General features: G+C 37.9%; 1 protein-coding gene across 1 annotated transcript in view; it reads left to right on the forward strand.

Annotated features, from left to right (window-relative positions):
* Positions 1-24560, forward strand: part of KLHL1 (kelch like family member 1) — a 415159-nt gene that overhangs the window by 375286 nt on the left and 15313 nt on the right. Inside the window, exon 9 of the mRNA XM_002712985.6 lies at positions 10212-10424. Within this exon, the coding sequence (XP_002713031.1) occupies positions 10212-10424 (213 nt within the window). The remainder of the gene's footprint in view (positions 1-10211; positions 10425-24560) is intronic.

The raw sequence follows: 24560 nt of genomic DNA on the forward strand, positions 1-24560 counted from the left end.
CATCTGTGAAACTGCAGCAGCCAGATTCTCTGCTAGAAAATAGTAAAAATTTAGACGGTTTCAGATAATTCACTCTAGAGATGGTGTCTGTAAAAGAGGGAAGGAAATCGATCTCCACACCAGAAAAGCTACATACTATTTACACACATTTGGACTCATATCAAATAATGCAGCCCTGATTTCTTGTGCTGTATTGTAGGTAGTAGAACATATATGCAATACTAACCTAGATGGAAAGCTTGTAAGTGAGACACTGTAATAAGGAGAATGCGCCATGGTGGCCTAAACACTAGATGAAATCTTCTGTGTTTTGATTAAACATGTTAAGTGAGGGAAAATAGTAAGGAAGACTCTTGATATTCTCAGCAAACTTCTAGAAAAGCTTACTTAAGTCTGGGATGTTGGTGGATGTTCCGCCCATTCCTAGCATACAGAGATACATTGTCACTATTCACAGCATAATGAACTGTGAACCTAATGATTCCTATAAATGTTATTTTTCTGTCCTTTTTTCATTGCTTCAAAATGAAATCCCAACTTCATAACTTGCCATAAAGTACCCATCACTCTCAGTCTAATCTTTTCATCGTGCCACCCGTCCTTCACAAATACCCCTTCCATCAATATGACATACCTGCCACTCTTCATTCATCACCTACAGTGACCTTGCAAGGCCCTTGTCTTTACCGATCATGCTTTTCATGGCTGTAATGCTTCCCCTGCTTTCTTCATCTTACAAATTTTTACTCATCTTTCAACCCTAAGTTGAATGTCATGTTCCCTTACTTGCTGTGAAATTGTCAGCCGTCACTTCCTATGTTGTCAGAGCATTTTCCCCCAGCATCAGATCTTTCTCTGCTCTACAGATTCTCAACATCTAATTTGTCATTGCAGAGAAAAAGAAAGCAGGGAATCAGTCTAAATGATGAGTAAATAGACTGAGAAGATAACCTTTGATAATTGTTCATGAAGGCTTGTGTACACATGATGACATTTATTCTAGCTGCTCAGAGTATATTATTTCCACTCCTTGGTTATTCTTTTTAAAGATTCATTTCTTTACGTGAAAGGTAGAGTAACAGTGAGAGGGAGAAACACAGATAGAGATCCTCCATAATTCTTGTTTTTATTTAATAACTTTTAAAAATATTTATTTATTTGAAAGGCAGAGTTACAGAGAGGCAGAGGCAGAGAGAGAGAGAGAGAGAGAGAGAGAGAGGTCTTCCATCCACTGGTTCACTCCCTAAGTGACTGTAACAGCAGGAGCTAGGCCAATCTGAAGCCAGGAGCCAGGAGTTTCTTCTGGGTCTCCCACAAGGGTGCAGGGGTCCAAGGACTTGGGCCATCTTCTACTGCTTTTCCAGGCTATAACAGAGAGCTAGATAGTAAGTGGAGCAGCCAGGACTTGAACTGGTGCCCATATGGGATGCTGATTCCACAGGCGGCAGCTTTACCTGCTATACCACAGCGCCAGACCTATAACTTTTTTTTAATAGTTATTATTATCATTATTTATTTTCAAATCCTAGCACGTAGTCACTTCATAAATTTGTGTTTACAAATGAGTGGATCATAGATAAGGCTCATTAATGGCATATATGCAGACAACAAATCATTTGAATATTTTGTTATTGGCTTGTTATTTTCATTTTAATATTTTATTTGTTTTCAATTTATTTAAAAGGGAGAGAGGGAGAAAAGGAGGAAGAAGGAGAGGGAAAGTAAGAGAGAGAGAGAAGAGAGATAAGGAAAGGTCTTCCATTCACTGGTTCATTGCCAAATGGCTGCAACAGCAGACATTGGGCCAGGAGGAAGCCAGGAGTCAGGACCTGGGTCTTCCACTAAAGTAGAAGGGGTTCAAGTAGTGAGCCATTATCTGATCCTTCCAAGGTACACATCAATAGGAAGGTCTTTTAAGTCCCTTAAATAATCCTTTAGGATGTTATTACCTCTGTTCCACAAATTCTAATTTCCTCATTTCTTACTTTCTTTTAAAAAAAGATTTATTTATTTATTTATTTGAAAGAGTTACAGAGAGGGCAAAGCAGAAGAGAGAGAGTGAGAGTCTTTCATCTATTGGTTTATCTCCCAAATAGCTGTAATGGTTTACACAGGACCAGGCTAAAGCCAGAAACCAGGAGCTTCATCCTGATCTCCCACATGGATGCAGGTGCCCAAGCATGTGGACCACCTTCTGTTACTTTCCTGGGCACATTCTCAGGGAGCTAGATCAGAAATGGAACAGCCAGGACAGCCAGGTGCCCTTGGGCAGCTTAATCTGCTGTGCCACAATACTGGCACCTCCATATTTCTTTTTCAAAGCTGTTTCTTGGAGAAAGGCTCAATGTACTTTCTCCTTTCAAGCAACTTTCCCTTAGTATAAACCAATATTTTATATTATTAAAATTATAATTAAATTTTAATCATTTTAATCTATAAAATATACCATATTTTGAATTACATAAAAAGAGCATACCACACAGCAAATGAAAGAAACTGCCGATAATATAACCTAGACTTCACTAATTTATTAATAAAACAGCAGCTAGTATCTATCAAGCATATTTTTCAAATGCAATTGTCAAATGTCTCACTTTATCAAGATAATACATAAATTCCTTACATGTATAAATCATTGTGTTACTGAATTTACTAGGAATGGATTCATAATACATATAATTATTTCTAAGAATTCAATGACATGGTGACTTGTAATTTGCAGAAACATTTGATTTCCAAAGAAAATATAGGCTAGTATATATGTGCTATTAATTAAAAATATGCTAACAGACCCAATATTTAACTTCTACAATATAAGCAATATGTTTCATAATGATAACATGTTCTTTCTTGTATTCTGGAATATAAAAATGTGGAATATTTATTAACTCCTTTCTTCTTCCTGCATAATAAGTAGACTTTGCATTTAACAAATTTATATTAATATAATGTGAGTTATTTAATTTTAATCAACTAATTTTATTCTTTTTTTTGTGGAAGTTTGGTGAATTTTGTGAAATGCTTTTTTTTCCTGTTGATATAATCATGTAATTTTAACCTTTTATTCTGTTAGTGCGGAGTCTGTATCACATTAATAGATTGTTGCATATTGAGCCAAACATCCTTCCATTTGTGTTTAAATTCTGTCTGGTCATGGTGTATTAGACTTTTAATGTGCTGTCGGACTTGCTTTATTGTGAAGTGGTGACTTTTACACCTCTGCTCATAAGGGACACTGGTCTTTGCTTTCTTTTCTGGCATTTTTATTGGCATTTGATATTAGGGAAATGATGGCCTCATAAAATGTTAGGAAATGTTCCTTCCTTTTCAGTTTTCGGAAGAATTCAAGGATTATCGTTAATTCTTCTATAAGTGCTTGTGAGAATTTGGGAGTAAGGCATTTGCAGACCTTTTTTGCTGTGCTTCTGATTGCTGATTCAATCTCAAAAGTGAACAGACCTATATCGGGATGGATACTATAATAGATTATACTGTAATACTATAATAGATTTTGGTCTGTTCATAATTTCTATTTATTCATGACTTAGTCTTTCAGGTTGGACTCAGTACATTTATATACATTTATGTGTATGTTTGTATGTTTGCACTCATGTGGGAGACCTGGAAGAAGCTCCTGGTTCCTGGCTTCGGATAGGCGCAGCTCTGGCCGTTGCGATCAGTTGGGGAGTGAACCAGCAGATGGAAGACCTCTCTCTCTCTGCCTCTCCTCTCTCTGTGTAACTCTGACTTTCAAATAAATAAATAAATATTTTTTTAAAAAAATAAAGCATATGTCACTTTCCTCTGGACACTGATTCCTTTATATTTCAATCCTTGGAAGTGAAATGAAAAAGAACTAGTGCTAACACCTGGGTCAAAAATAGCACAAGGGAGTGTATTCGAGCCTAAATTTCATATGGCAAGTGTTTGTGCTGGCAGTAGGGCCTTCTCTTGTACCAAGTCTGAGCCCTCAAAGCACCAGATTCTTCTTACCTGCCCAGGTACCAGTAGGCTGGTGGGTTCCTCTCATACGTCTGACGTCTCGTGCAGTTTGAGGAGAGGAGCTTCTGTGCATTGCCAGCCTCTTGCTGGGCAGAGGTGTCACCACACCGTTTTCCATACCCTGTAACACAAAATTCACAAGGTCACTAACATAAATCTTGGACATATGTTTCTGGGCCTTTGTTTTGCCCAGGTTTGTTTTATACACAAGGGCATGAAGTTGATTTAAGATGTGGGGTTGGGAGGGAAGGTAGTTTGGGAAAGAATTTTGAAGGACTCCTTGTGGCTATCCTTTTCTCCCCCAAGATGTGTATGTGCATTTTCTGACATTCTTACACACTGCATCTTTCAGCCTGGAGACACTGCAAACCCAGGAGAAGTGATGTCACCCAGGGTGTGGGAAGCACAGCTCCCCTCTTGCAGAGTCCCAGGATAAACTTGCGGTGACAGTTTCCCCTTGAAAGGAAAGGGATTTGGACCGTGATCTATACCAGTTTCCAGGAATGAATGGTAAAAGATGAACTGTTGGCTACATAATTAAGAGAGCTGTGAAGTTCTTGGTTTGGACAAACGTGAGTTTTGTGTGACAGAATGAAGTTAAACCCTAAACAGATCATTGCTTGCTTAGTCCCTGAATTAACAGAGCCTTATTCAGAGAATTCCTTGGTAACAGAAACGTCAAGGGAGAAAAAGCAAGCAACCTGAGCTAGGATAATCCTTGACTGCCTGAGAGTGAAGGAAGGGAAGGCAGCTCCACGTTACCGAATTCTATTTTTGTCTGGGGCCTTGGCATCATGCAATGTTGTGCTCCAGCATGGCACCTTATCATTTTTGATAAGGACCTTTTTTTTAAGAACTTGCTGAAATGATAATATATCATTGTCTATTCACTGTTTGAATGTTGTGATATGTTTTCCTATTTGTTTGGTCTTAAAGAAAATAAGTAAGGTTTAATTCCCCCCCCAATAGATTCAGAAAAAGAAAATAAATGTGATATATTATTGAGTATAACTTTTATTATTATCAATTATCAGAAATCCTGTGTTGAGACAACTCAAGGGCATAATTTAACACTATAAAGTATATGCAAAAGTGAAGAACCTCAAAGTCAACATTCTTCTTAAAATAATAGGAAAAATAGATACAATTTTTATTTGTAAGCTATATACAGGGAACTTGCCAGGTGCTTTTCTTTTCTTTTTTTGACAGGCAGAGTGGGCAGTGAGAGAGAGACAGAGAGAAAGGTTTTCCTTTTTTCCGTTGGTTAACCCCCAATGGCCGCTGCGGCCGGCGCACCACGCTGATCTGAAGCCAGGAGTCAGGTGCTTCTCCTGGTTCTAATGCGGGTGCAGGGCCCAAGGACTTGGGCCATCCTCCACTGCACTCCCTGGCCACAGCAGAGAGCTGGACTGGAAGAGGAGCAACCGGGACAGAATCCAGTGCCCCAACCAGGACTAGAACCCAGGGTGCCAGCACTGCAGGCAGAGGATTAGCCTATTGAGCCGTGGTGCCGGCCCGACCAGGTGCTTTTCATGAAGATATGTATTCAGTATTGAAAATCTCTGCAAAATATATTTAATTGCATTTTAATAATATTTCAAAATTATTTCATACTTCTAAGTAAGATCTTCAGTTTAAATGAGGTTAAGATTTCATGAGGTATTTTGAATGATAAAAATGTCTGAGGGAATATTTATTTTACTTCTGGACGATTTTGCAGTCTAAATGGTCTAAATTGTCCAAAACATATCTTTTAATATATTCCAATGATTAATTTTAGCACATTGCAAGATTAAGGAGCAACAGACAACTTAGGAAAAATCAAGAAAAGAGGCATTACTTTAAAGAGAAGGAAACACTTGGGCCATCAACATTTTGTCATGGCAGGCATCATGAGAAACATAAACAGCTTTATTTTTAAAAGTTCCTAAATTTGAAATCAGATTAAATATCACATCATATGGCCAGGTCTTTGGGTGCCTGCATCCATTTGGGAGACCCGGAAGAAGCTCCAGTTTCCTAGGTTCAAATCAGCTCAGCTCTGGCTATTGCTGCCACTGGGGAAGTGAACCAGCCATGGAAGTCCTCTCTCTCTCTCTCTCTCTCTCTCTCTCTCTCTCTCTCTCTCTTCCTCTGCCTCTCTGTGACTCTGCCTTTCAAATAAATAAATAAATACATATTTTCAACAAATCATACCATAGAATTATTGAAGGATACCAGAGCACGAATTTATAAATGTAAGACCTGAATGTTTATATATTAAGTAACACTGTCTTTCTATGCATTTTTACAAAACTCAGCAGTACAGAATTAAGTCTACTTTTCAATATATTAGTTATCTGTAGCAAAAACAAAATTCTACAACATCTAATCTCTTTAAATATAAGAAAATCCTGTACTCAAAAATCTCTCAGCTTCCTGTTTCTTTCAGGAGGAGGTCCATAAACACCTGCCACACCACCTTCAACTTCCACCCCAGCAACTCTGTTCTTATTGCTCCAGAAACTTTGTAGTCACTATTTATTCAGCCTCAACTTCCTCCTTCAGATATTTCTGAACTAATTTCTAACACGGTCATCAAGTGCAAGCATTCTTTTCCCAGTGAGACCTTTCCTAATCATTATTTAAAATTGTAACCACAAATCCACTCTCCGTAGTTGGATACCTGATCCTGCTTCTGTGATCCATCAATGTCTATAGCAGCTAGCAGCTTCCATGGTGCATCTATTTCATGTGTTATGTCTAGCCCCACTTTGGCAGAATTGAGCACAGGGATTTTTTCACCCGTTTTATTCCTGGTTATATGGACAAAGTTTTGGAGAGTGTGTGGCACAAATATGTAACACAGTACAATTTCCTTTACAGAAAACAACATGGATGTTCCTCAAAAACATAACAACTAAACTTTCATGTGATCCAGTCATCCCATTGTAGGTTTAAATTCAAATGTCAAGGAGGCATCTACTCTTGCATTTATTGCAGCATTATTCACAGTAGCAAACATATGGAATCAACCTAAATGTCTATCAGTGGATGAATGGATAAAGAAAGTCTGGAATATATTAAAAAGGAATAATATTTAAGCATTAAAAATAAATAAATTGGTGTCGGTGCTGTGACATAGCTGCTAAAGCCACAGCCTGTAGAGCCAGCATCCCATATGGGCGCAGGTTCGTGTACCGGCTGCTCTTCTTCTGATCCTACTTTCTGTTGTGGCCTGGGAAAGCAGTAGAAGATGGCCCAAGTCCTTGGGCCCCTGTAGCCACGTGGGAAACCCAGAAGAAACTCCTGGCTCCTGGCTTTAGATCGGCGCAACTCCGGCCATTGCAGCCAACTGGGGAGTAAACCAACAGAAGGAAGACCTCTCTCTCTCTCTCTCTCTCTCTCTCTCTCTCCCCCCCCCCTTCTCTCTGTGTAACTCTGACTTTCAAATAAATCTTAAAAAAAAAAAAAAGCATAGCCAAGACACTCTGGCAAAATATCTCTGTGAGTGAGATCCCAGTGGAAAGAACAGGTCTTCAAAGAAGGAGGTACCTTTCTCTGAAGGGAGGAGAGAACCTCCACTTTGACTATGACCTTGTCTAAACAAGATAAGAATCGGAGAACTCAGAGGGCTTCCATAGCCTTGGAAACTCATGACTGGAGCATAGGGAGATTACTGATGCCATAGACAGGAGTGTCAATTGGTAAAGTCAACAACAGGAGTCACTGTGCACTTACTCCTCATGTAGGATCTCTGTCCTTAATGTGCTGTGCATTGAGATTTAATGCTATAACGAGTACTCAAACAATATATATTTCACTTTGTGTTTCTATGGGGGTGCAAACTGTTGAAATCTTTACTTAATGCATACTAAACTGATCCTCTGTAAAAAAAAAAAAAAAAATTATCAACTCCCAACTTGACTCTCACTGGGATTAAACATGACAATAGGTCTGATCTGATTTCATCATCATTTAAAAAAAAATCATCTATTATTTTTCACTTTATGTTTCTGTGTGGGAACAAACTGTTGAAATCCTTACTTAATGTATACTAAGCTGATCTTCTGTATATTAACATAATCGAAAATGAATCTTGATGTGAATGGAAGGGGAGAGGGAGTGGGAAAGGGGAGGGTTGTGGGTGGGAGGGACGGTATGTGGGGGAAGCCATTGTAATCCATAAATCGTACTTTGGAAATTTATATTCATTAAATAAAAGTTAAAAAAAAAAAAAAAACTATTTCCCAGACTCCAAAAAAAAAAAAAAGCATGAAATCTTGTCAGTCTTGTCATGTGCAACAACATGACCAAACTTAAACATTAAATGAAATAAATCAGTCAAAGAATGACAAAGACTGCAAGTTGGTACTCCTATGTGGCAGGTAAAGCATAAAGCTGCCCCTGGAAGTGGAGGGTAGAATAGCAGTCACAGAGACTCAGGAGGATAGAAGAGAGACTGTCGAAGGATACATTGACACAGTTTAATAAGAGAAACCAGTTCTGGTTCTCTATTGCACAGTAAGAAGATTGTAATTAATAATGAATTAAATATTTCAAACAGCTAGAAGAGAGGATTTTGAATGCTTTCACCACAATGATAAATGCTTAAGGTGATGGATATGCTAATTACCATAATTTTAACACAGCATAAAATGTACCTAAATTGCAAAATTTCATTGTAGCCCTCAAATATATTCATTTATTATGTGCCAATTAAAATAAAAATTTTCAAAATAAAATGTAGAAAATATATGGGAAAATAATGCAACAATGTACTTCACTGAAATGAAATCTTCATGGCTGTCATCAAACTGGGAAGAACTATTTTACTGGAATTACAAAATATAGGAATTTAAGTTCTATTTATGGTTTCAAATCTATTTCCTTGATTCCTATGATACATCTCATTAATAAAACAACTATAGAAAAGTGAGTATATTGTGAGTTTCATCAGTATTCAATCAGACCAACATCCATGCATTATCTCCCTGTGAAAGCTTATTTTTTTCTATTATATAGGTACTGTTTAAGGAAGTTGTTGTAACAATATTTGCTTAGATTATTCCAATTATCTTGTGTCTTAAATTGTGGAGATGAAATACAAGGATCAGGCATGATTTATACACCATGAATGCATTTCCCATTAGCAAGTAATAGAATCACTTTTTAAAAAAAATATTTTATTTATTTATCTGAGACTTAGATTTACAGACAGAGAGAAGAGAAAGAGAGACAGAGAAAGGTCTTTCATCTGCTGGTTCACTCTCCAAATGGCTCCAAAGGCTAGAGCTGGGCTGATCCGGAGCAGGAGCCAGGAACTTCTGTCAGGTCTCCCATGTGGAGTCAGGGGCCCATGCACTTGGGCCATCTTCTACAGCTTTTCCAGGCCACAGCAGAGAACTGGATCAGAAGAAGAGCAGCCAGTACTAGAACTGGTACCCATCTGGGATGCTGGCACCACAGGTGGAAGCTTAGCTTACTACGCCACAGTGCCAACTCTACAATCATTTTTTAACTATGATTATTTTCTTATATCTTTATTCTAAGTTTAGTAGATGTGTCTCAATATATAGTAATACTAATGTACTATTGAGTTATTTCAGCAATGAATAATTTAAATCCAAGTTTCTAGAAACAATAGAAGTCAGAAAATTGCAGTTTTTAAATGTCATCAAGTATATTATATATTAAAATAATGAGAATTCCAGATTTTATAATTATTTGTAGAGTATATATAACAAAATCTCCATGACTCATAATATATTTAGAACATATTTAAGTCTCATACTATGAAAATTACTTTTTTTAAAGATTTTTTTTAAAAATTTCTTTGAGAGGTAGAGTTACAGACAGTGAGAGGGAGAGACAGAGAGAAAGGTCTTTCTTCCGTTGGTTTACTCCCCAGGTGGCCACAACGGCCAGAGCTATGCTGATCCAAAGCCAGAAGCCAGGTGTTTCTTCGCCCTCTCCCATGTGGGTGCAGGGGCCCAAGCACTTGGTCCATCTTCCACTGCTTTCCCAGGCTACAGCAGAGAGCTGGATTGCAAGAGGGGCAGCCAGGACCAGAACCAGCGCCCACATGGGATGCCAGCACCACAGGCAGAGAATTAACCTACTACACCATGGCACTGACCCTGAAAATTATTTTTAAAGCATCTTTTCTTCTCCATTTGTTATCATCCTGACTGTGAGATTACATCATTCTTTTCCCATTGTGTTTTTAGGTTGTATTCAGTTGGAGGTCGTGATGGAAGTTCCTGTTTGAGTTCAATGGAATATTATGATCCTCACACAAATAAATGGAACATGTGTGCTCCTATGTGTAAGAGGAGAGGGGGTGTTGGAGTGGCCACATGTGATGGCTTTCTTTATGCAGTAGGAGGTCATGATGCACCTGCTTCTAATCACTGTTCCAGGCTGTTAGACTACGTTGAAAGGTAAGACTCCCAAGGACATTGTTATCATGAAAAACAAAATGCAAATTTCTTTGATGCCTAATTTGAGAGATTGTAAAAACTGCATAATTTACGAAAGCCAAATTTAAATACTAAAGCTGCTTTATTAGTCTCTCCCCACCCTAATCCCCATGCAGGCCTCTCTGTCTCTCTTCCAGACAAATTCTCAATAACTTTCATTTTCTCGGCCGGCGCCGCGGCTCACTAGGCTAATCCTCCGCCTAGCGGCGCCGGCACACCGGGTTCTAGTCCCGGTCGGGGCGCCGGATTCTGTCCCGGTTGCCCCTCTTCCAGGCCAGCCCTCTGCTGTGGCCAGGGAGTGCAGTGGAGGATGGCCCAGGTGCTTGGGCCCTGCACCCCATGGGAGACCAGGAAAAGCACCTGGCTCCTGGCTCCTGCCATCGGATCAGCGCGGTGCGCCGGCCGCAGCGCGCCGGCCGCGGCGGCCATTGGAGGGTGAACCAACGGCAAAGGAAGACCTTTCTCTCTGTCTCTCTCTCTCACTGTCCACTCTGCCTGTCAAAATAAAAAAATAAAAAAAAAAAATAACTTTCATTTTCTCATTATGTTTGCCTTCCATCCCTACTTCCATCCTTATTTTCCTAATAATTACTAAAAGTCCAAATTTTTTCACTAGATCCATCAGTGATCTTTAAATTTCTCAAAAATGTGCTTTTATAAGTTTTTTTAAAAGAAAATTCTACGGAAATTGTTGAGTATTGATGTTTAAGTCTTCTAAAGTATCACATACTTTATTTATTTGTGCTGTTCAACCTTACTAATTCCACTCCTTTAAACTCTCCAAGGTAAATTTTAAGCTGTTTCATGACATACTTTACTTTAGGTAACACAGATCTCCATGAGTATGGAGGAAACACAATTTATTTTTTAACTCTCCTTGAAAATGACCAATTGTACAGAGGTTGGAATGGAAAGACACCTTGGCTTCATCTGTACTCTAACATCGGAAACATGCTCTAGCATGTTGATGACTGAATTTTTCTTTAAGTGCTGTGCATCAGTTAGCACTGTTATATTGTTAAGTGAGGATTGGAAAATTCTTAGTAAGATTTACAATGATATTTCCTGTTACTTAGAGATATATGATGACTTAGGGGCAAACGATAAGAAAACAGATTAATTAATTTAAAAGTTGGAATAGGATTTTACAATAGCAGGTAATTTCAATATCCTCAGTGATTTAACTCTATTGTAATATTTTTTCTTACTTGTGCTAAATGATGTTATCACTGGTCCTCCGACTGACTCATAAAATAAAATAATAAGCCCTTCAGACTCCTTGTCAAAAGACAAAACCAGAGAATAACATCATGTACATATCTCATAATTTCTTTATCCAGTCTTCAGTTGACAGGCATTTGGGTTGATTACATGTCTTTACTATTGTGAATTGAAGTGCAATAAACTTAGAGGTACAGTTTGCATTTCCACCAACAGTGGGTTAGTGTCCCTTTTTTCCCCACATCCTTGCCAGCATCTGTTGTTGGTAGATTTCTGTATGTAAGCCAATCTAACTGGAGTGAGATGAAACCTCATTGTGGTTTTGATTTGCACTTCCCTGATTGCTAGTGATCCTGAACATTTTTTCATGTGTCAGTTGGCCATTTGGATTTCCTCATTTTAAAAATGACTATTGAGGTCCTTGGCCCATCTCTTAAGTGGGTTTTTTGTTTTGTTGTTGTGGAGTTTCTTGATCTCTTTGTAGATTCTGTTTATAAATCCTTTATCGGTTGCATAGTTTGCAACTATTTTTTCCCATTCTATTGGTTGCCTCTTCACTTTCCTAACTGTTTCCTTTGCAGTAAGAAACTTCTCAATTTGATGTAATCCCAAATGTTCATTTTGGCTTTGACTGCCTGTGTCACCAGGCTCTTTTCCAAGAAGTGTTTGCCTGTGCCTCTATCTTGCAGGGTTTCTCCAATGTTCTATAATAATTTGATGGTATCGGGTTGTAGATTTAGATCTTTAACTATGGAAGCCAGTTTGGAGATTCCTCAGAAATCTGAATATAACCCTACCATACAACTAAGCCATCCCACTCCTTGGAATTTACCCAAAGGAAATTAAATTGGCAAATAAAAGAGCTGTCTGCACCTCAATGTTTATTGCACCTCAAATCACAATAGATAAGACCTGGAATCAACCTAAATGCCCATCAACACTAGAATGGATAAAGAAATTATGGGATATGTACTCTATAGAATACTATACAGCAGTCAAAAACTGTGAGAAACAATGACTTGATCAGCCCTTGTCCTGACTGTCGAGGAACAACTTAATACTTTATCACTTTTAGTATTTTTTGTTCTACTTAATACTATTGGTTGAACTCCTTAATTAACACACAATTATTCTTAGGTGTTTAAATTTAACTGAAAAGTGATACCTATTAAATATGAGTGGGAATAAGAGAGGGAGGAGATGTACAGTTCGGTACATGCTCAATTGATCTTGGTCCAAATGGTAGAGTTAGAAAGTGATCATTTTTAGTTCATAATTGATAATAATGATAGGATTAAGAGTCAAAGAGATCACATAAACAAGACTAGTGTCTGCTAATAATAACTGACTGATAAAATTAAAAAGGAGGGGACGATCCAACATGGGAAGCAGGATACACAGCAGACTCATAGAATGGCAGATGTTCTAAATAGCACTCTGGCCTCAGAATTAGCCTTTAAGGCATTTGGATCTGGCTGAAGAGTGCATTAGAGTATTTCAGACAAGGAAAGCCAAGACACTCTGGCAAAAAAAAAAAAAAAATGACCTAATTGAAAGATCTCTGCGAGTGAGATCCCAGTGGAAAGAATGGGTCATCAAAGAAGGAGGTACCTTTCTCTGAAGGGAGGAGAGAACTTCCACTTTGGCTATGAGCTTGTCTAAATAAGATCAGAGTTGGTGAACTCAAAAGACTTCCACAGCCTTGGCAACTCATGACAAGAGCCGAGGGTGATTACTGATGCCATAAACAAGAGTGTCACTTGTTAAATCAACAATAGGAATCGCTGTACACTTACGCCCCATGTAGGATCTCTGTTCTTAATATGTTGTATAATGTGAATTAATGGTATAACTAGTACTCAAACAGTACTTTATACTTTGTGTTTCTATGTGGGTGCAAACTGTTGAAATCTTTACTTAATATATATTAAATTGACCTTCTATATATAAAAATAATTGAAAATGAATCTTGATGTGAATGGGATGGGAGAGGGAGTGGGAGATGAGATGGTTGTGGGTGGGAGGGAGGTTATGGGGGGAAAAAGCCACTGTAATCCAAAAGCTGTACTTTGGCAGTTTATATTTATTAAATTATTTTAAATAAATGTTTAAAAAAACCATAGAGGTACAGATAGCTCTTTCCTATGCTGATTTCATTTCCCTTTGGTAGATTCCCAGGAGTGGGATGGCTGGATCATATGGTAGGTCTATATTCAGACCTGTGAGGTATCTCCACACTTTCTTCCATAGTGGCTTTGCCAGGTTACATTCCCACCAATAGTGTATTAGGGTATCTTTTCCCCCATATCCTTGCCAGCATCAGTTGTTTGTTAATTTCTGTATGAAAGTCATTCTAATGGCAGTGAGGTAAAACCTCATTGAGGTTTGGATCTGCATTTTCTGATGGCTAGAAATCCTGAGCATTTTTTCATGTGCCTGTTGGCCATTTGGATTTCTTATTTTTTTAAAAAAAATATCTGTTTGAGCCCTTTGTCCATTTCTTAACCAGATGGTTTGTTTTGTTGTTGTTTTGTTTCTTGATCTCTTTATATATTCTGGTTATTAATCCTTTATCAGTTGTATATTTGCAAATATTTTCTCCCATTCTGTTAGTTGTCCCTTCATTTTGCTGATTGTTTCTTTTGCAGTGCAGAAGCCTCTCTATTTGATGTAATCCCATTTGTCAATTTTGGCTTTGGTTGCCTGTGCCTCTGGGGTCTTTTCCAAGAACTCTTTGTCTACGCAGATGTCTTGTAGGGTTTCCCAATGTTCTCTAATGATTTGATGGTGGGGGGTCATAGGGTTAGGTCTTTAGTCCATTTTGAGTGGATTTTGGTTAAAGGTTTCTGGTAAAGGTCTTGCTTCATGCTTCTTCATGTGGAGATACAGTTTTCCCAGCACCATTAGTACTGTCCTTGCTCCAGGGATTGATTTTAGCTCCTTTGTCAAAGAGAAGTTGGTTGTAGATGTTTGGATTGGCTTTGGTGATTCTATTCTGTTCTATTGATCTATCCATCTATTTTTGTACCAGTACCAGGCTGTTTTGATTATAACTACCTTGTAATATATCTTGAAATCTGGTATTGTAATACCTATGGCTTTGTTTTTGTTATATGAGATTGCTTTAACTATTCAGAGTCTCCTGTGTTTCCACAAAAATTTCAACATAATTTTTTTCTAAATCTTAGAAGAATATCTTTGGTATTTTAATTGGTATCACATTGAATTGGTAGATTGCTTTCAGAAGAATGGACATGTTGATGATATTGATTCTTCCAATCCATGAACATGGAAGATTTTTCCATTTTTTTGTATCTTCTTCTATTTCTTTCTTTAATGTTTTATAACTCTTATCATAGAGATCTTTGACACTGTTCATTAAATTTATTACAACGTAATTGATTTTTTTGGTATCTATTGTGAATGTGATTGATTTTAGAAGCACTTACTCAGCTGTGGCATTATCTGTGTATACAAAGACTATTGATATTTATGTGTTGATTTTATGTCCAGCTATATTTCCAAACTCTTCTAAAAGAGTTCCAATAGTTGCTTAGTGGAATCTTTTGGGTCCCCTATGTAAAGGATCATGTCATCTGCAAATAGAAATAGTTTGATGTCCTCCTTCCCAATTTGTGTCCCTTTGATTTCTTTTGTCTAATGGCTCTGACTAGAACTTCCAGGACTATATTAAAAAGCAGTAGTGAGAGTGGACATCCTTGTCTGGTTCTGGATCTCAGTGGGGTTGCTTCCAACTTTTCTCCATTCAATAGGGTGCTGGTTGTGGGTTTGTCATAAAATGCTTTGATTGTGTTGAGAAATGTTTCTTCAATTCCCAATTTGCTTAAAATTTTCATCATGAAGAGTGTTATATTTTGTCAAATGCTTTCTCTGTGTCTATTGAGATAATCATGGTTTTTTTCTTCATTTTGATAATGTGATGTGTCACACTGATTGATTTATGAATGTTGAACCATTCCTGCAATCCAGGGATAAATCCCACTTGGTCTGGGTGAATAATATTTCTGATATGTTGTTGGATTTGACTGGCTAGTATTTTGTTGAGGATTTTTGTGTCTATGTTCATCAGAGAGATTGATCTGTAGTTCTCTTTCTCTGCTGTATCTTTCTTGGGTTTAGAAATTAAGGTGATACTGGCTTCATGGAAGGAATTTGGGAAAATTCCTTGCTTTTTGATTCTTTTGAATAGCCTGAGAAGAATCAAAATTAGTTCTTCTTTAAATGTTTTTTTAGAATTCATTGGTGAAGTCATCTGTCCTTTAGCTTTTCTTTGTTGAGAAGGTCTTTATTACTGACTCCAGTTCTTTCTTGGTTATTCACCTGTTTAGGTTTTCTTTGTGTTCATGTCTCAGTTTTGGTAGGTCATATGTGCCCAGGAATCTATCCATTTCTTATAGGTTTCTCATTTTGTTGGTATACAGTTCTTTGTGTCAATTTTTGATGATTCTTTTTTATTTCTGTGCTATTGTTAACATTTCCTTTTTCATCTTTGATGTTGTTAATTCAGGTCCACTCCCTCCTTTTTTTTTTGGTTAGTTGGGCCAGTGGTGTGTCAATTTTATTTATTTTTTTTTGAAAAACCATTTTGTACATTTTTTGTATTGTTTTATTGATTTCAATTTTGTTAGTTTCTTCTCTAATTTTAATTATTTCTTTTTTCCTACTTGTTTTGGGTTTGGTTTGCTGTTGTTTATTTAGGTCCTTGAGATGTATTTATAGCTCATTTATTTGGTGCCTTTCCAATTTCTTGAAATAGGCTCCAATTTCTATAAACTTTCTTCTTAACTTTGCTTTTGCTCTATCCTGTAAGTTTTGATATGTTGTGTTGTCATCTTCATTTGTTTCCAGAATTATTTTTTATTTCTATTTTGATTTCTTCAAAGACTCAGTGTTCGTTCAGGAGCATGTTGTTAGTCTCCATGTGTTTGCATATGTTCTGGGGATTCCTGAGTAGTTGATATATTACTTAATTCCATTGTGGTCAGAGAATATGCATGGTATGATTTCGGATTTTTTTTAATTTGCTGAAACTTGCTTTATAGCCTAGCATGTGGTCAATCCTAGAGAAAGTTCCATGCACTGGTGAGATGAATGTGTATTCTGTGGTTGTAGGGTGTAAAGCTCTGTAGATATCTGTTAGATCTCTTTGATCTATAGTGTCAATTAAGTCTATTGTCTCCTTGCTGATTTTCTGTCTGGTTGATCTGCCCATTGCTGAAACTAGGCTATTTAAATTCCCCATTATTATTGTATTTGAGTCTCTATCTCCCTTTAAATATATAAAAAAATTATTTTCAATATCCAGATGCCCTGTATTTAGGTGCATATACATTTATAATAGTCACATCTTCCTTTTTAATTGATCTCTTAATCATTATATAATGCCCTTTTTTGTCTCCTAATAGTTTTTGTGTTATAGTCTATTTTTTCTGATATTAGGATGGCTACACCAGCTCTTTTGTTTTTTTTCTGTTGGCATGGATTACCTTTTTCCATCTTTTCACTTTCAGTCTGTGAGTATTTTTTGCTTTGGATTTCTTTTGTACTTTTACTGGGCATTTTACTGCCTTAATCTTTTGTAGTGATGTTTTTGTTTCTGTGTTTCTATGTGTACCACATCCTTGAACATCCTTTGTCAGGCTAGGTACATAGTTATAAATTCTTTGAATTTCTGTTTGCTACGGAAGATCTTTATTTCACCTTTATTCACAAATGAGAGCTTTGCATGGTATAGTTGACAGTTTTTCTCCAAGGACTTGGAATATTTCTCACCATTCTCTTTGAAGTTGTAGGGTTTCTGATGAGAAGTCTGCTGTGAGTCTAATTGGAGTTCCTCTGAATGTGATCTGGCATTTCTCTCATGAACACTTTAGAATCTTTTCTTTATGTTTTATTGTGGAGAGTTTTACTATGCAATGTGTTCTGGTGAAGATCTTTTCTGGTCGTGTCTATTGGGAGTTCTGTGTGCTTCCTGTGCTTGGATGTCCCTTTCTTTCTCTAAATTTGGCAAGTTTTCTGTTATTATTTCATTAAAAAGGCTTCTAATTCTTTCTCTCTTTCCACCCCTTCAGAAACTCCTAGGGCCTGTATGTTGGGTTGTTTGATAGTATCTTGTAAATCTCCAACAGTGATTTTTAGTTTTTCTAATTTCTTCTTCTTTTTTGGGAGGGAGCGTTAGTTGACTGTAAGTTTCCAGAAATTTGTCTTCTAGTTATGATATTTCTTCTTTTGTTTCCCCTACCCTGTTTTTAAGAATTTCCACTACATTTTTTATTTGATCTATTGAGTACTTCATTTCTAGTGTTTCATTCTGATTTCTCCTTAAAATCTCTTTATGGGAAAATTTTTCATTCAGTTTATGAATTTGCTTCAGGTTGCTTCTAAGTAATGTGATGATTAATTTTCTGAATCCCATTTCTGGCATATACTCAATCTCTTCATCTTTGCCTTCTACTATTGAAGTTTTGTAGAGTTCCTTTGGGGGCTCATAGTGTCTTCCTTATTCTTTTTTTGTAAAAAGGTTTTATTTATTTATTTGAGAGGTAAAGTTACAGACAGTGAGAGGGAGAGACAGATAGAAAGGTCTTCCTTCTCTGTTGGTTCACTCCCCAAATGGCCACAATGGCTAGAGCTGCACCAATCCAAAGCCAGGAGCCAGGAGCTTCTTTCCAGTCTCCCACATGGGTGCAGGGGCCCAAGCACTTGGGCCATCTTCTACTGCTTTCTCAGGCCATAGCACAGAGCTGGCTTGGAAGAGGAGCAGCCAGGACTAGAACCATGCCCATATGGGATGCCAGCACTGCAGGCAGAGGATTAACTTACTGCGCCATGGTGCTGGCCCCTGTCTGGTAGCTTTTATCTTTGTTTTGTGTCTTTGTGGCTTAATGGGGCATCTATACTTTCAGTGACTACCAAGAGGTATATGCTGCGTGTGGCTTGCTTATAATGTTCAGTATTCCAAGGTGGAGCAAGTATCCAAGGGAAGGCCCCCGTGGGGTTTTGTAGCTCTCCTCTGGTTATCTGGATGGAGGAGGGTGTTCACCTCAGTTGGTGTGACCAGCCCTTCTCACAGCTGTGGGACACCTTGGTGTTAGTCCCTGGTGTTTTCAGCACCAGTTTGCATTGCTTAATAAACTGCACATTTGATCTGTGGCATCTTTCCTGTAAGCACGTTTCCCTCTGTTATGAGTTTCTGTAGGTGTGTGGTTCATGGGCATGTATACATAGCCCTTATCTACTGGAGCCCAGCTCATGTCTCAACAGTGGTGGGTGGGCATGAGCTTTTGATAGGCAGGGTTTCCCTTGCCTTATGCTGCCTATCTGAGTCCAAAAAGAGAAGGAAAGAAAAAAAAGCAAACAAAGGGGCAGGGTAGTTTCTCCCAGCCAGCTGGCTGCTGGTCGCTGGAGGGTAGAGCTAGTAGATGGAGGGGCCACTTCCCTAATTGTTTATTTATTTTTCCCCATGTGGAACTTCAAAAGCAGTCTGCCAAGCACTCCCTCTCATTGCTGTCTGCAGCTTCAGGGGCCCACAGATTCTTCTCTTACCTAATCCGCTAGGGCTGGGGCTGGGGCTGGCGCTGTCCTCTCGGTCTGAACTCTGCTGTTTTTTGGTTTGCCCTTTTGGCATGGACTTGGACCAACTCTGCTATTCTTGCTGGGTTTCCTGCTGTGAATTCTCCATGGATTTCTGTCAGATGTGTAGTTTCTGTCCTTTTTTAAATTATTAATTTTCCCCACATGATTCGGACTATCCTGTCACTGTTCTGCCATCTTGGAACCAACAAGGATTTTTTTTTCTTTTCCCAAGGATATGTGAAGTTTTACTGAGGATAAGTCTATTGACAAGAAATAGATTTTGGTAATTAGGAAATATTCAAAATTAGGCTAATTCTTCGGTAAAACGGAGAAATGATGTTTAACAATGATATTACTGTGAAATGAGCTATAGAGATTTGGCTATATATACATGCAAAGAGAAGGGAATTAAGTTCACCACATTTTCTCTTTCTCATTCTCTGGTCGACTGAAATCAGTAAATACAGGTGTTATAGTGAGACCTGTGTTAGGAGACCAATAAATTATTTGTACTTTATACAGATATGCATACAATCTTATTTAAAAATACTAATAGACTTACAACTCATTCATAGTTTCCTTTGCTAAATTATTTTGAAAACAAAAAAGGAAGATGAATAAGATGAGGTTCTTTTACCTTGAATAAATGCTGCTAATGAAGTGATATTTCATCCAAATATTCTCATAACTTTACAGTATAATATATTGAAATGTTGTTTGTGAGACAAGGCACAAATAACTCAGCCTGAGAATACATTCATGAGGCAAAAATTAGATTGAAATAAACATAGCTATGTTAAATTATACAAGTGCAGAGGATATGAGCAGTTTAAGTAATGCAGGAGCACACAGTTTTATCATGATTCTTATCCAAATTCATACTACTTGTCAGATTAATAGCAGTTTTGTACTTTCTGTAACATTTTATATCAATGTCTTACATGTGAATTGTTGATAAATAAAGATATATAATGGTGCATCTCTTTTCTACATATAATATTAGCAGTGTTCTTAGTATATAATGATATGCAAGCAGATCATTAGAAATAGCAAGAGTAATATAGAGAGCTACATTTTGTAAATGAGTAGGTGGGTAGAAGAAATTGTATATCACAATGATGTTTTATGGAAGTGCCAATGTATTATGTAGTGGTGATGTTAAGCACAGTTATATAAACCTATAACAATTTTTTCTCAGTCAGGCTGTTTGGCACAAAGTATATTGGCATCTCAAATAAGAGTAGCTAAGAAAGGCAGAGGTGAGTGAGAATAAAAAGTGTATGGAACAAATAAAAATTAATTTTGTGACCAAGCCTCACTCTTGTGAGATCATATTGGCTGAAGAACTCAGTGTCCAAAATGTGCAGTAAGTTCAAGGAGAATTTAGGCCTACAACATGCAATTCATTAGACAAAGAGCTTGTACCCATCTGTTGGTTTTGCATGTATTTTTGCATTGTGCTGTACAGAGCTTACTATATATTAGGAGAAAGATGTGTAGAAATAAATGATTAGAGCTCTAAAATAAGAAGTAAGCGTGGACGTCTAGGCACAACAGATTAATCACTGCTAGGACACCAGCCTCACATATCGGAATGCCTTGTTCCAGTCTACATTGTATCCCATCCATTTTTGTACCAATGTGCATCCTGTGGGGCAATAGATATTGGTTCAAGTACTTGTTTCCCTGCTACTCATGTGGGAGTCCCAGATAAAGTTCCTGGCTCCTGATTTTGGCCTGGGGCAGCCTTGGCAGTTGCAGACATTTGGAGAATGAACCAGCGAAAGGAAGAGATCCTTCTTTCTCTGTCTGTATGGCTGTCTCTCTCTCAGTTCCTCTGTTGGCTAACAGTAGATTAAGACTACATTTGGGCCAGAGCTGTAGCGTAGCAGGTAAAGCTGCCACCTGCAGTGCCAGCATCTCATAAGGGCACCTGTTTGAGTCCATGCTGCTCCTCTTCTGATCCAGTTCTCTGCTATGGACTGGGAAAGCAGTTGAAGGTGGCCCAAGTCCTTAGGTCCTGCACCCACGTGGGAGACCTGGAAGAATCCTGGCTTCATATTGGGGCAGCTCCAGCCGTTGTGGCAATCTAGGGAGTGAACCAGCAGTTGGAAGACCCCTCTCTGTCTCTGCCTCTGCCTCTCTATAACTCTGCCTTTGAAATAAATAAAATAAAATCTTTAAAAAAAAAAAAAGACTTCATTTACCCTCACATCTACATCCCAGTTATGAAGTCAGGTTAGACAGAGGGGGTCAAGATAGTAGGAACCTCCTAACACAGTCTTTGCTATTTCTGCTTCTACTTCCTCCAATTGACACTCCTTAAAATTGTCAGAGGGATCTTGTGATAACGCAGATTTGACCTGGAAGAACAATGGAGGCTTATTATGGTACCAATTATCAATATCCTAATTTAAAATATTTTACACCATTTTTCCCAGTAAACTTGATTTCATGTGCTGTAATGAGAAAGATCACTTCTCCACTCTACATTCATGAACTTGCATCATTTAACATGAAGCACATAATCAACATGAAAGCCAGAAACACTGAGTATTGTCAAGAAGCTTCTATTTCTGTCACTGTGATTACTGACCTCTTCGTATTCTGCCATGAAACTGAAAAAAAAAAATCGACAATCAATTCAAAACTCTCTCACCTTCTGTGACCCTAAATAACAGGACTGCTGTAGCTGAATCAGAACAGGAAACACACCCTCATGTAATGTGTGGGAGATCTTATGTTAAGCAATACATGCATATTCCCCTCAAAGAATGAACCAGATATTGAGACTGAGTTTGAAGCTAAGAAATCCTGCATTAGGAAAGGAAAATAAAAAAAAAAGAAGGAAGGAAAGGGAAGGGGAGCCGAGGGGTGGGGAGGGAAGGAGGAGAAAGGAGGGAAGAAGGGGAGGGGAGGAGAGGGGAGGGGAGTTCAAACACAAGCTGCTGCAAAGCTAAACTTACTACAATTTAACAAAAGATAAATAAATAACAGAGCTCATTGGTCAATCATTCAAATTATGTTCATAGATGCTTCATGGGGCAGTACATCTTGAAATAGTCTCAAGAAGCTATGGAAGTCATGTAGCCTGACTTCTTTTAGCTGCCGTTTGGGAAGCCAGTGTGTAGTTCACTCACTTTTTGTAGGTGACACTGCTGCCGTGGATCCTTGGATAAGGAGAAACAGGGGCATCAACAGCATCAGAGCTTACTGATTACAATTGAGACTGAATCATATCTAGGACCTCTCTTTCTAGGTTCATAGACACAGACAAGCCATGAAGATCTGTGATACTGCAAAGACTATGTCCATACAAGAAGTTCATAAGAAATGACCCTGAAATCCTGTTAATGAATACCCATAAGTAATGAATATACATGAAAATATGTGAATAATTATGTTTATAAAAACATTAGAGTTATTCAGTTTTTAAAAATTTTTATTAGAATTTTTTACACGTCTATTACATACTAATGCTTCAGTGTCAAAGAACTTTCTTTTAAAATCTAATGAAACCTTGCTGATGTTGCTTTCATTTGCAGGACAAATTTTGTAGCTTTCTCATTTTTAACCAGCACTATTATCATTCATCATTCCTCAAATCACAATTATTTTGTTAATAATAATTTAAATATACTTTGCGTAAGTCATTTAATTAATATCATTCTTATTCATTCTCACAGCACAGATATCATTTTTTGTTTTCTTGCTTGTTTTCTTATTTGTTTTTCAGGCAAACATAACTGGCTATAAATGACTCCTATATTGCTGAATTTTCTATGTGAGTATTGCTTGTAAAGATTTCAGAAAACAGGCAATCTCAATTATATTTGTTACCAAAGTAATATTTTCCTATAAATATTTTATGATCAATTTTTATCCTTAACATATGGAAATAACAATTATGGTTGAAAGTTAGTATTCCTCAAACAATTCAATAGGAATTTTCAAAGAGAAACTAAGTTTTGTTCTTGACTAACAGCAAGTTTTCATTTTATAGCCAATTTTAGCCACTACACAGTGGCAATGCTCTTGCCTGAGGGCTATTCACTTTAATAGAGTCTGTGATACAGAGCTCACTCTGACCAGGAAGGCCAAAGTGAGATGTAGAAAAGGCAGACAGCCTACACGCAAAATGCCACCAATGCCAGCACTCCCTCTGCCTCCTTTTTAAAAATAAACTAGCTATCAGAGGAAAAAAGAAAAAAAAAAAAACAATGCTTAGAATTAAATTTTGTCAAAATGTGACCTAACAATGATGGAGTTCGCTGGTGGTAATTGTGTGAAAACTGCTTATACAACTGTAGGCCCTCTTCTAAGCTAAAAGCAGATATTTATTTCATCTTTGGGATAATAACATTATATCCCCAGGCTGAGGTGAATACACAGAGTTCCTAGATACAGAAAAACTGATGCGGTATCATTAACATTAGAATAAGAATTTTGAATTTGTGTGATCACTTTCTGTGTATCTGGGGTCTTCAACAGAAGGTTGAAGACATGAGTATTGTTTTGGTTTGGTTTCACTGGTCATATAAATTTAAATGCTGTCAATCATTGCCAGATGTTAATTGAAATAGTGTTATTACAAATTTAAAATATGTAACCTAGGAGCTGGCACTGTGACATAAATAGTAAATCCGCAGCCTGCAGTGCCACTGTCCCATAATGGCGGTGGTTAGAGTCCCGGCTGCTCTACTTCTGATCCAGCTCTCTGCTATGGCCTGGGAAAGCAGTGCAAGATGGCCCGCCCCAGTCCTTGAGCCCCTGCACCCGCATGGGAGGCCTGGAAGAAGCTCTTGACTCCTGGCTTTGGGTCCAGCCATTGCAGTCATTTGTGGAGTGAACCAGCAGATGGAAGACCTCTCTCTCTCTCTCTCTCTCTCTCTGTCTCTTCCTCCCTGTTACTCTGCCTTTCAAATGAATAAACAAGTCTTAAAAAAAAAAAGTCACCTACTGCTGAAAACAGGTACATCTAATTCAATTTTATTTTCTAGAAAAATATATTTAAATTTTACAATTACTTCCAGGTAATTTTCTTATTTAAAAAAATTATTGGCCGGCGCCACGGCTCACTAGGCTAATCCTCCACCTGCGGCGCCGGCACCCCAGATTCTAGTCCCAGTTTGGGCACCAGATTCTGTCCCGGTTGCTCCTCTTCCAGTCCATCTCTCTGCTGTGGCCTGGGAGGGCAGTGGAGGATGACCCAAGTGCTTGGGTCCTGCACCCGCATGGGAGACCAGGAGGAAGCACCTGGCTCCTGGCTTTGGATTGGCA

Source organism: Oryctolagus cuniculus, chromosome 9 (assembly GCF_051225735.1).
Source record: "Oryctolagus cuniculus isolate XC-2025 breed Fujian yellow rabbit chromosome 9, ASM5122573v1, whole genome shotgun sequence".
Classification (NCBI taxonomy): Eukaryota; Metazoa; Chordata; class Mammalia; order Lagomorpha; family Leporidae; genus Oryctolagus; species Oryctolagus cuniculus.